At 34.5% G+C, this 14259-nt stretch overlaps 1 protein-coding gene across 1 annotated transcript; it reads left to right on the top strand.

Annotated features, from left to right (window-relative positions):
• The first annotated feature begins 8862 nt into the window (after nt 1-8862).
• Nucleotides 8863-12116, top strand: LOC120172806. Its single transcript, XM_039180173.1, has 5 exons — nt 8863-8987; nt 9238-10559; nt 10637-10769; nt 10848-10932; nt 11548-12116. The coding sequence occupies exons 2-5, from the start codon at nt 9244-9246 to the stop codon at nt 11775-11777; spliced, it is 1764 nt and encodes a 587-aa protein (XP_039036104.1). The 5' UTR covers nt 8863-8987; nt 9238-9243; the 3' UTR covers nt 11778-12116.
• The last annotated feature ends 2143 nt before the right edge of the window (nt 12117-14259 follow it).

Genomic DNA, 14259 nt, shown 5'->3' with positions numbered 1-14259 from the left:
CCATAATGTTGACAATTGATGCAATTTGGTATGTCAATTTTCAACAATCTCCCACTTGAAGATTTGATTGGAACAATCATATCTTCACACCATTCTTTCTACCTTGTACCTTTCATGTTGCTTACGTTTCTGACATGCTACAGGAGGATCGACACCAGGTAAATTTATCAGCATTGATTGCCTTCGTCATGAAATCTGCTATGTTGTCTTTGGTATGGATCTTCTGCATATCTACCGTTCCTTCTTCCACCTTTTCACGAATGAAATTGTACTGAACTCGTATGTGCTTAGTCCTTGAATGAAATAATGGATTCTTTTCTAGATGCAAGGCGCTTTGACTGTCACAAAACAGAGAGACATACTCTTGATTGTGCCCAAGCTCCTCCAATAGCATCTTCAACCAAATTGCTTCTTTACTGGCTTGTGTAGCTGCTACATATTCTGCCTCTGTTGTGGACGTAGCCACAACTGACTGCAATTTTGAAACCCAGCTTACAGCTCCACCAACAACTTTGAACACATATCCTGTAGTAGATTTACTTTTATCCAAATCCCCTGCATAGTCAGAATCTACATACCCATTCATTAGTAAGTTTGATCATCCGTAACATAATGCAACATTTGAGGTCCCTTTGATGTATCTTAGGATCCTCTTTACAATATTCCAATGCTCTTTGCATGGATTCGCCATGTACCGACTAACCACTCCCACTGCTTGTGCAATGTCTGGTCTTGTGCATATCATAGAGAACATTAAACTTCCCACTGCTGATGCATACGGTACTCGAGACATCTCCATCCTCTCTTCTTCGCTGCTAGGACTCATACTGGAGGATAATTTGAAGTTAATAGGAATAGGGGTAGAAATTGGCTTACAATCTTGCATGCTAAATCGTGACAAGATTTTCTTCAAGTAATTCTTTTGTGAAAGCCAAATCTTCCTATTACTTCTGTCTCGGTGAATTTGTATCCCTAGAATCTTGTTTGCTGATCCCAAGTCCTTCATTTCAAATTCCCTAGCCAGTTGTGCCTTAAATTCTTCAATATGATCTTTGTTGAGTCCTGCAACCAACATGTCATCCACATACAACAGCAATATAACAAAATCGTTATCACCAGACCTCTTGAAATAAGCACAAGGGTATGCATTAAGTATGTTGTATCCAAGGCACATAATGAAGGAATCAAATCTCTTATACCAACACTTCGGCGCATGCTTTAGACCATACAGAGATTTGTTCAACCTGCAAACCAAATTCTTCTTTTCGTCTTCTTGAAAACCTTCAGGCTGGAGCATATAAATCTTTTCTTCAAGATTTCCATGAAGAAAAGTTGTTTTAACATCTAGCTGTTCCAAATGTAAATTCAATGTATCACACATTGTCAAGACTACGCGAACTGTTGTTAGTCGAATCACAGGAGAAAAAATTTCATTGAAATCAATACCTTCTTTCTGAGCATATCCTTTAACCACCAGTCTTGCACGATACCTCTCCACTTGATCGTCACCATTTCGCTTGATTTTGAAAACCCATTTGTTACCAATTGGCCTCCTTCCTTGTGGTAGTGGCACAAGGTCCCATGTATTATTTTTATGAAGGGCTTCGATTTCTTCTTGCATCGCCATCATCCACAGTGAAGCATCTGAGCTGTTTATTGCCTCCTGGTATGTTGATGGCTCACCGTCCTCTGTTAAAAGGCAGTATGCAATATTACCTTTTATAACATAATCTAAGTGCCAATTGGGACGTCTTCTCACACGATCTGATTGATGAGTTATTGGAGCTTCAGAACTCTCTGGTTCTTGTTCATCATGTGCTGATTCTGCTTCAGAAGAATCTCCTTCTTCAAACTCTTTTTCCACGTGTATCTGAGTAGTCTCTGACTTTTCAGCGCTATCATCGTCTTCTTTTCTTTGTAGTTTATCTTCTACAAAGATAACATCCATGCTAATGATCACTTTGCGGGCAGTGGGATCCCACAAGCGATACCCCTTTACTCCATCAGCATACCCCAAGAATTTGCATTTCCTGGATTTTGGATCCAGCTTTGAAATTTCTTGGGAGTTATACATCACATACACAATACTTCCAAATACATGGAGGTTTGAATAATCAGCTGGTTTACCAGTCCACATCTCCATTGGTATCTTCAGCTCTATTGCAGTTGATGGAGCTCGATTCACCAAATAACAGGCGGTATTGACTGCTTCTGCCCAGAATGATTTTTCTAGGCCTGCATCCCTCAACATTGCTCTTGTTCTTTCTAACAAGGTTCTATTCATCCGCTCTACCACTCCATTTTGTTGAGGAGTGTTCGCCACTGTGAACTGTCTTTTGATGCCTTCTTTTCTGCAAAAGTCATCAAATTCTTCACTTGTGTATTCTCCTCCATTATCTGTTCTGAAACACTTGATTTTATTTCCAGAATCAAGTTCCACCCGCTCTTTGAAGTTTTTGAAAGTTGAAAACACATCGGACTTCTTCTTAATAGGGTACACCCAACATCTCCTGGAGTAGTCATCAATAAATGAGACAAAATATTTTGCTCCGCCTAGGGATGTAACTTGTGCTTGCCATACGTCAGAGTGAACCAGTTCTAGAACACTTTTGCCTCTAGAATTTGATGTGTTGAATTTCAACTGGTGCTGCTTACTTGTTATGCAATGCTCACATAAAGTAAGTGATACCTTTGTTAAGCCTGGAAGTAGCTTTTGCTCCACAAGGACTTTCATTCCTTGTTCTGACATGTGTCCAAGTTTCTTATGCCATATCATTGCAGAATCTGAACTACATGAGGCAACAGAGGCTTCTGCTTCTAGCAATGTCTCTCCCTTAAGCATGTACAAGTTTGCAGCCATCTTTTCACCTTTCAGCACCACAAGCGCTCCACGGAACACCTTCATGATTCCTTTCCGTGTTTCAATCTGTCTAGCATTATTATCCAACAATCCGTAGGATAATAAAATTTTCTTCAGACCTTTCACGTGCCGCACATCTCGAACAACTTTAATTGTTCCATCATACATCTTCAATTTGATGGTTCCCACACCAACGATCTCTAAGGCATGATCATTGCAACTATACACAGATCCTCCTGAGACAGGTTCATAATGATAGAACCATTCTCTTCTTGAGGTCATGTGATATGTCGCTCCTGAATCAATGAGCCATATATCTGCAAATCTTTTTCTGCCTTCCACGGTGGTTGACGCTTCACAGCATAGAGTATCTCCATCATCTGAAGTGTTTGCGGTATTGTCTTGTGGATTGGAGTTTTTATTTAGACTCCAACAATCATTCTTCAAGTGACCCTTCTTTCCACAGTGATAGCACTTTAAATTCTTCTTGCTCCTCGACTTCGATCTACCATGTTTATGACTGCTGCTTTGGCCACGTTCTGTTGATCTCCCTCTCATCGTTGTCAACACTTCTGCTTGTTGCAGATTTACTTGTCTGTCTTCCTTGTTCTTGCGCCGATTTTCTTCTTGTAAAACAGCAGCTGCAACGTCATCGAAGACTAGACTGATGACATTACTGTTTGTCAAGTTGATAATGAGTTGATCGTACGAATCCGGTAGACTTTAAAGTAGAAGTTCAGCACGTTCTTGTTCTCCTATTTTACAGCTTAAGGATGTAAGCTGAGAAAATAAGGTGTTCAGTGTATTTAAGTGCTCCGTCACTGAAGTAGATTCTGGCATACGGAGAGTGTACAATTTCCTCTTAAGGAAAATTTTATTGTGCAGCGATGTGGCCTCGTACAATTTGGTGAGATGATCCCATATCTCCTTAGCTGTCTTTTTCTCCTCGATGCTTGACAATACTTCATCTGCTAATGCTAGATGAAAGTTTGCCATAGCATTCCTATCCATCTCGTTCCATTTGATGTCATCTGCGAAATCCACCGGCCTTTCATTGATAGCCGCTAGACACCCATCTTTCCTTGGGATGGCCTTCATCTTCAATTTCCACAATGAGAAATTTCTCCCATTGAACTTTTCAATGTCAAATTTTGTTGTCATAGCTTCTATTATTGATAGCTCCTACTATTTCACTATCGTGAATAGTTCTCTAGAACCTCAAAGAATGGGTAATACCTTCTTATTTTCTTATGTTGGAGGATCCATCTTTTGGTGGCAACCACAAAGACAATAAGCAGATATTACACACTCAAATCTGGCTCGAATACCAATTGTTGCACAAGACGGCTATCGGATAGAGCAAAATCGCAACTGATAATTTGAGAAAATAAAAATGAAGATAAAAGAGACACAAAATTTACGTGGAAAACTCCTAAAAAATTTAGGGTAAAAACCACGGGCAACGGTAGAAGAATTTCACTATGAGAAAAATAGGAATTACAACCTCTCTCGATCTACCAAGGAGAAAACAATGATAATTCTCTCTTGATAAAAAGGAGAAAACAATGATAATTCTCTCTTGATAAAAAGGAAAAAACAACTCTCAAGAAACTCTCTAAATTCTCTCTAGTATTGGAAGAAAGCTAGAATGCTTTGGGATGGATTTGAAGCTAAATAAGCTAGGGTATTTATAGTTGAAGCTTTAAGGACTAATTTGTAAATACCCTAAATTACAATGATTAATTGCATAGTTTTACCATCCAAAATTTTTAACAATTTGGTGGCCAAATTTGACCAATTTTGCCACCCATTAATGCCACCAAATTACCACCCATAATATTGACAATTAATGCAATTTGGTGTGCCAATTTTCAACAAATTAGACGCATTCTTTCGAATCGATACTTAAACATTAATTTTATCAATATTTTTTGTATTATTATTATTTTGATAAAAACCGTTAGTTTTATTAAAAAAATACTCAAAATTACAATGAATGTTTATTATCATAATCGTAAACTAAATATATAACTAAGATATTTTTCTATAACCATTAACACAAAAAACTAGTCACTTTAGATCATACAAGGACCGCATAAGAAAATTGTTAAAAATCTAACCAAAATACTCGAATAAAAATATATATTAATAGATCTTATTGTATCGGCAAACAAACCATAAAAGATAATGAAAACTACTAAAAGATAACCGATAAACTACATATCAGTGTTGATTGACGCGAGAAATTGTCCACGAATACAACAATGTATCTCAATTCAATCCGAGGGGATAAATCAGAGAATATCAACATTATAACAAATAAGCATCATTTTGATTAGTTGGGTGTTGACGAAAATAATGATCAAATGATCGAAAATATGCTAAAAGACATAAGAAAACGTGTTGAAAGACAAAATAAAACATGTCATAAAGACAATAAAAACATGCTACAAATGCAAAATTATTTAAAAATAAAACTAAAAATAAAAATAAAATTTTAATATAAGAAAATAAGTGAAAGCAATAAATATCGACGATCAACGATCAACAATCAACATTAAAACTAATACCACCGTCGATTAAAAAAATAGAAAAGGGAATTAGCGGCGTAAGAAAGAAAACCTAGGGGAAAAACCCTAGAGAGCGAGCATATTTTTACAGTTATTATTTATATATTATTCAATAAATAAAACTATATATAATCATAAATCAATATACAAAATCTTTATCATTCTACTTATGGTAATTCGTAATCATAATTTATTAATTAAAATTTAATAAATATTTTATTTTGCCTACAACCGGGTATTACAAAATCTAATATTTTTGTATTAGGATTAATTTTGTATTCATATTTTAATTTATTTAACAATTATGAAAAAAGATTGAACATAAAAAAATACCGACGCTAATTGAGATAATTTAAATTGAACATAAACTATTTACGTCTTGTGTTATAGTATAATTTTATTCAACTAAAATTATCGTGTTCACATATATATATATATATATATATATATATATATATATATATATATATATATATATATATATATATAACTTTGATTCTTGTTCTTGAAATATTTTCGTATAATTGTAATTTATTATTGTCTGATATATTGAAATTCTTACCATCTATATATGATTTTCTTCGTTTACATTTTTTAACCAAATTCACATGTCATTATAATTTTTTCCTTTATTTATGATAATTATAAAGTATTGAAAAAGTAATATCTAATAATTATAGAATTTTAATTTTAATACTTAAATCTTTTTTCACATTACTCTATTTCGTAAAAGCTAAGTATAATGTAAAAATTAGTCCTCTTACATTTATTAAAATGTTCTTTGGTCTTTATTTTTGAACATTTTGACTACACATGTTTCATTAAGGTAAAAAAACTCTTAATGTTTAACCAAATTGTCAACTAGCGATTTCCATCTGTATAGAGATCTTTTTGCTTCAAAATAAAACGTTGAGGGACTATAATGTTAAAAAAGGATAAAAACCAAATTGATTATTTAATCAAACATTAATAAAATTACTTAACATTATGTCAAAATAATAATAGAGTTGAATATTATTTTGGCTCTAATTGCATCACGTGACACTAAAGCATAATATATGTTAAATTAAAAATTCAAAAGAATCATAAAAAATAAAAGACAAATAAAAAAAATCATGAATTGTCTATTTAATAAATTGAGTTTTTAAAATGTTTTTTAATTAATTTTGTTACAATATTTTCAAATTTAATATATAATATGTGCTATGTGGCACATCCTTTGATTGTTATATGATTTTTTTGTACTGAAAAAAATCGATTAGAATAACATGCATCGTGATTGGAAAGTTTATCGGTTAAATTAAACGAAAAATTATTTAAGTATTAAAATATAATAAAATTCAATATTAGGGGCCAAAATAACATTTAACCCATAATAATATATGGAGTACATAAATAATAAACAATGTCGGGTGTTTGAAGTGAGAGAAAAAATAGAAAAATAAAATAAACGTACATATTTAGTACCTAAATTATTTTTTTGTCTTATTTTGGTATTTAAACTTTTATTTATTTTAAAATTATACACAATGTTTATTTTTTATTTCGTTTCGATACCTTACAACATGACACATTTTTATGGGTAAATTATATCATTAGTCAATCAATTATCTTCTTACTTTTATTTTGGTCATTGAGGTTTAGTTTTATTTAATTTAATTATTTAACTCTCAAATTACTCTTAATATAATCACTCTAACTTTTAATTTTTATTATATATTAATAAAACAATAATAAAAAATGTCATGTCACAAAATAATTAATAAAATAAATTAGAGTGATTAAAACATGAGCAATTTGAAAGTTGAGTAGTTAAATTGATTTTTTAAAACTTTAGTGACTAAAATAGGAGTGAGAAGATAGTTGAGTGATAAATGATATAATTTACCCATAAAAATACCATGTTGTAACAGTTTTTTTTTAATTTTTAACAGTATGGTACCAAAATGAAATATAAACTAAATATTAGATATGATTTTAAAAATAAATTAAGTATTAAAACGGAACAAAAGTAATAATTTAGGTACTAAACATGTTGTTTACCCGAAAAAAAGTGCTTAATAAGCTGTTGAGACTAGGGGTGTAAACGAGCCGAGTCGAGCTCGAGTATTGCCGAGCTCGACTCGAACTCAAAAACTTTAAATGTAGGCTCGACTCGATTCGAAAACTCACGAGCCTAAAATTTTCAAGCTCGACTCGAACTCGAAAAGGCTCGAACTCAAAAAAAATTCAAGAGCTCGATTGAAGCTCGAGACTCGAGCTCGATTGAAGCTCGATTTTGAGCTCGATTCAAGCTCGAACTCGATTAAAGCTCGAACTCAAACTCGAATTTGATCCTTAGGGGTAAATTAGCTTTAGACCCTCTATATTTATGCGTTTTGTACAAAACAGTCCCTCAATTATTTAAATTTTAGCTTAAATTAGTCCTCACATTTAGATTTTTCTTAATTTAGTCTCTGTTTAGGATTGTTTTCTTTAATTAGTTGTGTATATTTATTTTGCATGTTGATATGTTTATGTATAAGTATGTGAATAATTTATTTATGAGCCACATAACATCATTTTGCATAATTTTAATGTTACCTTCATGGCATAACTTAAACTCGAACACATAAACCCTAAACCCTAACATATAAAACCTAACCTCTAAACTATAAACCTTAAATCCTATTATATAAACTTTAAATTCTAAACCCTAAACCTTATCACATAATTAGTTATGAGGTAAGTACAATATAGTATCTTGATATTAAATGCTCAAACCTTGATATTTATGATATTTGAACCCAAAACCTCAAAATATAACAATAATTTAAAAAATTAGTTATTACAGATATTTTCATTAGAAATATATTAAATATTTGTCATTAGAAAAATAATTTTTTTTATCAATTTAAAATAAATATAAGAATATTTATTCAAAAATAATTTTTAACCATTTTCAATTCAAGAATATTTATTCATCAATAATGTATTTTTAATATATTTTTAATAATGTAATTTTAAAAAATATAAAATTATAATATATTATTTTTTCGAGATGTTCACGAGCTTTTCGAGTTGAATATCGAGTAGCTTGTTTCGGCTCGTTAAGAACTCGAGTCGAGTTCGAGCTCGAGTTGAGTCTATTCGATCCGAATATTTATCGAGCCAAGATCGAGTCGATCTCGAATAACTCGCGATCTGTCTCGTCTCATTTATAACCCTAGCTGAGACGAAGGTGATGAGAAAGAAAGAATGGTGAAATGAGGTCGGAATCAAATTGAAATGCAAATCCCAAATGCAAATTTCACGCGTTAAGATGAAAAAGGGGTATTTCGTTTTTCTACAGTGAGAAAACAAAAAGGCATATTTTTTCTTCTTTTTTCTTTTTGTCAAAATTTCTAGAGCGAGAGAACACAAGCACAATACCATCAACACTTTATCTTTTCCCTCTTATTTTACATTAAAAAAATGATTTTATGATTTATTCTCCGAGAAACAAAGAGGGAGAAGTGTTCTGTGTGTGAGAGAAAGGGAGAGAAAGCGCCCGCTAAATTTGGCTGGGATTTTACAAGGTACTTGAAACACACTACTAAATAATCTCAATGGGTTTCTTTGCTTATCTTCGTTTACTGTTATCTTGTTCTAATTTCGGTTGATTTGTACTTTACTTTTGTTTTTTTTTGTTTCTGGGGTTGATTTTGTTGCTGGTTTTAGTTTGAACTGAAATGGGGTTAAGCTTGAATTTGCTGATTTTTATCTTTTTTGAGCTGTTTTTGTATTGAAGGCATGAGATTTATATTTTTGCTGTATTATTGTTGGTAGGAAAAAATGGGTGATAGTGAAGAAGGTAATACTGATGTGATGCAAAGGATCCAATCTTCATTTGGAACATCATCATCTTCAATCCCTAAGCAACCTTTATCAATGAGTCATCTTGAGATACCTCAGTTGAATCCTAATCAAATGAGGTCTGCTAGGCATTTCTCTCATTTTGGCCAAAACTTTAATGGTAGTGGTGGCGGCGGCGGCGGCGGTGCTGGTGATGGTACTAATAAAAGAGTTGGTATACCTCCTTCACACCCTAACCAGATCCCACCCATTTCTCCTTATTCACAGCTCCCCATGTCCCATCCGTCGAATTACCGAACGGGTTCTCAGGGTTTAAGTCCGGGACCGACTCATTCCCGGTCTTTGTCGCAGCCCAATTCGCTTTTTACGTTTGATTCATTGCCCCCTTTGAGCCCTGTTCCTTCTCGTGATTCTTCGTATATGGCTGTTTCGGATCAGATTACCGAGTTGTCTATGGAAGATAGGGATGTTGCTTCGCATTCTTTGTTGCCACCCTCACCTTTTTCCAAGGGGAGTTCTCCACGGGTTGGAGAGAGTTTGCCTCCTCGAAATAAACATAGGCGGTCCAATAGTGATATTCCGTTTGGATTTAATACCATAATGCAATCTTCGCCGCCACCTCTCGTTCCGTCAAGGGGTTGTGGTTTGGAGCAATCCCTGTCTGGTATGGAAAATTCGGGAGTGCCTAGGCCAGCTCAGCTGGTGAAAAGGGAGACGAGCTGGGAAAGAGGCAACAATGGCAATGCTGAAGGAATGGGTGAGTGGAAATCAGAAGGGGAAGTTGAGGATGATTTGTTTTCTGCATATATGAATTTGGATAATATGGATTCCTTGAACTCTTCTGACGATAAGAACAACGGTAACCACAAAGATTTGGACAGCAGAGCAAGTGGAACAAAGACCAATGGAGGTGATAGTAGTGATAATGAAGTGGAAAGCAGTGAGAACGAGAGTGGGAATAGTGCATCACGAGGTGGAATGAATTCTACAGAGAAGAGAGAAGGGATCAAAAGGAGTGCAGGAGGAGACATTGCTCCTTCTTCTAGACATTATAGAAGTGTTTCCATGGATAGTTTCATGGGGATGTTGAACTTCAGTGATGAGTCGCCAAAACTACCACCTTCACCCGGAACTCGTCCCGGACAACTCTCACTAAGCAATTCAATTGATGGAAATTCAGCATCCTTTAGTTTGGAGCTTGGAAGTGGTGAGTTCAGTGAGGCTGAAATGAAGAAAATTATGGCAAACGAGAAACTTGCGGAGATTGCAATGGCTGATCCAAAGCGTGTGAAGAGGTATCCTACTTTTCAAGTCTTAACTTTTTGATCATGCTAAAGCATTGCACTTAACTTATTGGTTGGTCCTTTTTAAGGATTTTGGCTAATCGTCAATCTGCTGCCCGTTCCAAAGAAAGGAAGATGCGGTATATTTCAGAATTGGAGCACAAGGTTCAGACTCTGCAGACTGAAGCTACCACATTGTCTGCTCAACTAACACTTCTACAGGTGGAAAATTTAGAGCACAGAATGCTATTTATATTTCCTATTTTTCTTTACCGTATACTCTACTTTAAATTGATGCAGAGAGATTCTGTTGGGCTTACAAACCAGAACAATGAGTTGAAGTTTCGTATTCAGGCCATGGAGCAACAGGCACAACTTCGAGATGGTATATTCCGATTTCATTTTCTTAGAACTTTAGTCTTCTCCTTTTGACAGAAAAATTTTTCAATTGTAATTTATGCAGTTACCAAGATCAATTGGATATATATGGCAATTTTGCTCTTGAATTAGCATGCTTTATTTTATTTTTTTCACTTGTGTTAGATTATAGCTATTAATGCTTTATTCTTCAAGTCATAGTATCTCATTTACTGTTTTTCGTAATACTGCAAATATTCATCTTCTACTTTTACGGTGCCATTGAGAATGAGAGATTCTTACAGACATTTATGCACGTGCAAGTATATAAGATATTCTCATCTTTTATAGGAAATGTATGGAACTTTTAATCCTTTGTTGTTACTCCATTACTGTCTGATTTTAGGATCAACGTACCGCATTATATTTCTTTGCATTCTCTATCATACTTATTATAATTGTCGTTGAAGATGTTTATTATGGTTGTTTGTATAGCGCTATTTATCTATTAAACCTGCTGAGTTTCATGTTAGCTTGTCTCAGAGGTGGAGTTAGTAGTCTGCATATTTGTTGTCTTCATTTATAAGTGAAAATTTATGCCTCAATAACTCGACCCTCATCTTATTGTGTTGCATTTGGACAGCTCTAAACGAAACATTAACCGCAGAGGTCCGGCGGTTAAAGCTTGCTACTCAAGAACTAGGTGGTGAAGCTGATCCGACTAAGGGTATGGTTTCACAGCGGCTTCCTGTTAACCAACAGATGTTCCAGCTACACCAGCAGCAGCAGTCTTCCCATCAGTTCCACCACCAGCAGCAGCAATCCCAACAGCTGAACGGGAACACAATGACGAAATCGGAGTCGAATCAGTAGCTCGTGACTTCTCGAAGAGTTGAAAAGTCACAGAGTGTATTTCACTATGTTATTATTTCATATTTTCATCTGCATCCATTCATTGGTTTTCGATGTCCAAGTTCAACTTGTTTGTGGAGTGTCATGGTTGTGGTAAAGTTCAACCTGCATTGGATATCTATCTCGGAATAAAAATAAAATATATAGCTAAAATAGTTATATTCAAATTGGAATGTAAGCATTAAGTTGACATGATTTGTTGCGTTAACAAGATTTGGCTTGTCCAGTTTGTTCTATCAGTTGAGTAATCTTATGTTTCATTTCAGGCTGTTGATTTCTTGTTTACAAAATGAAGTAAAACGCTTTGTTTTATTTTATTTTCACCTGTGTTAGATTCATCTGTAAGGTTATCCATGTATATATATATATATATATAGAGAGAGAGAGAGAGAGAGAGAGAGAGAAGAAATCTGGTGAGGTGTGAGGCTTAATATTGTCGTTCTCCCCATGGAACAATTTGATTGCAGCACAGCATAAACAACAACCTGGCCAATACAATTTTGTAAGCAAACATCTAACACAACGTAAACACTATTTTTCCATCTTCTCCTTCAGTGGAGAGCAGATATATGTCTTCCTAGTGGAAAATTAAAGATGGTTACTGTAACTTCGATTAACCGGTACGGAAAATGACTATAAACACATCATTCGATTGGAATTTCTTTCTTTTCATGAATTCCTATGGTCCCATTTTTCTTGCCAATTTCACCTCTAACAGTAAATGAATTACCTTCTTCCAAAATTACTTCACGTTACAAGCTAACTGTAAATGAGTAGAATTTACCATTTCCTCTCTTTATATATGCAAGTAGAAAGGGTGGTTCCCACTATCCAATATATATCTATATGAATTAGCGAATTCATTGAGTGACCTCAATGATAAAAGAGAACTTTATTCTCCCATCCGGGTTCGAATAGTTGCATTTGCAGAATGTGGGTGCGTTGTCAATAGGGCAAATCATTTACTGATGGATGCGTATACTAACATATAAAGGAACAATTGATTGCAGCACAGCATAGACAACAACCCATGTTTAGGAGGCTGTAGCACATACTTCAGGAAATCTTCAGGAGGCTTTTCTTTTTTTTATTTCCATTTTTAGTGAAGTCAGCATGGAATAGAAGGTCAAGGTCGCCTTGTTACATGTTTCCTTCATTGTCTGATAGATTACATGTCTCTAAAGTTGCCTATAACATTAATAACCAAATAGTGCAACTCTTCAACTGTGAAGAAGCCTTTTAAGGATCCTAATCCTCAATATTTGAATGGGTTCTTAGTTGATTGTTCCGCCGGACCGAGTTCTCAAACTATTCTTTCAAGTCTTCACCATGGAATTCTTGACAGTTCTTTGGAAGACAACATCAAGTGATTCTCATAATCTCCTTCACCACTTAATAATAGATGAACATGCTTTCCTCTTTATATATATATATATATATATATATATATATATATACTAGTAATAATAACTTCATTGGCAACGCCTATCTTTTTATTCTCAAGTATTAAAAGTCCTTAACTTTTGCTTTCCAAGTTTTCGGAGATCTTCCACTTCTTCCCATTTAGAAGCATACATCTTTCGAAATCAACCACGGCTATAGCTATCCACCTACCAAGTATTGTTAGCTGGAAGAAAGTCCTTAAGTGGAAATTAGAGACAATGATTACTTCAACTTCTATCATGTAGTAAAGAAGATGACATTTCAAAACACATTCATTTGGATTTTTTTTTCTTTCAGAATTATGTACTCATCCGCCTTAATTTGATCTCTAATTTAACTACAAATGATCTACCTTTTAATTCATACTACATGCCAAGTTATTAGAGCTGCACTCTTCATTTTCTTCGGGATACATGCGGATTGGAAACAGGTTCATCAGTAAGGTTATCCGTATATATAGTAACACATACGCTGTAAGGCTTAATACTGTCTTTCTCTCCCTTTGGAACAATTTGATCGCAGCACAACATAGGAAACAACCTGGATAAAATGCAACCAACTGGGTTCTGGTGAGGACAAGTTGTAGCCTGTAGGACACACTCCATATGCTCTTCAGAAGGTTTTGTCTTGAAATTCCACCCCCTATTAAAATCAACTTTTTTATTTATTTCATTATTGAGTGAATGCATCAAGCAATAGGTGGACAAGATCACTCATGTTCCATGTTTTCTATCGTACGGATGATGGTATGTCTCTGATGGTGCCTCTATCATTAATGGTAAAGTATTACGACTCTTCAAACTGTGGAGAAACTTATTAAGGGTAATCAAACTCTTCTTTGAAGTCTTAGCCATGGAATTCTTGATAATGAATGGGAAGACAATACCATGTGCTCCTAAGGAAAAACCATGCCTTTCTAATTACTGATCAGACCCCAGCAATTGCCCCTTCACCACTCGTTCCACATCTACCACTTAATAATAGATCAACATGATTTCCT

This window comes from Hibiscus syriacus, unplaced genomic scaffold (assembly GCF_006381635.1).
Source record: "Hibiscus syriacus cultivar Baekdansim isolate YM2019G1 unplaced genomic scaffold, ASM638163v2 tig00003041_pilon, whole genome shotgun sequence".
Lineage (NCBI taxonomy): Eukaryota > Viridiplantae > Streptophyta > Magnoliopsida > Malvales > Malvaceae > Hibiscus > Hibiscus syriacus.
The sequence above is the reverse complement of the archived record's forward strand: the minus strand, read 5'-3'. Positions and strand labels throughout refer to the sequence as shown.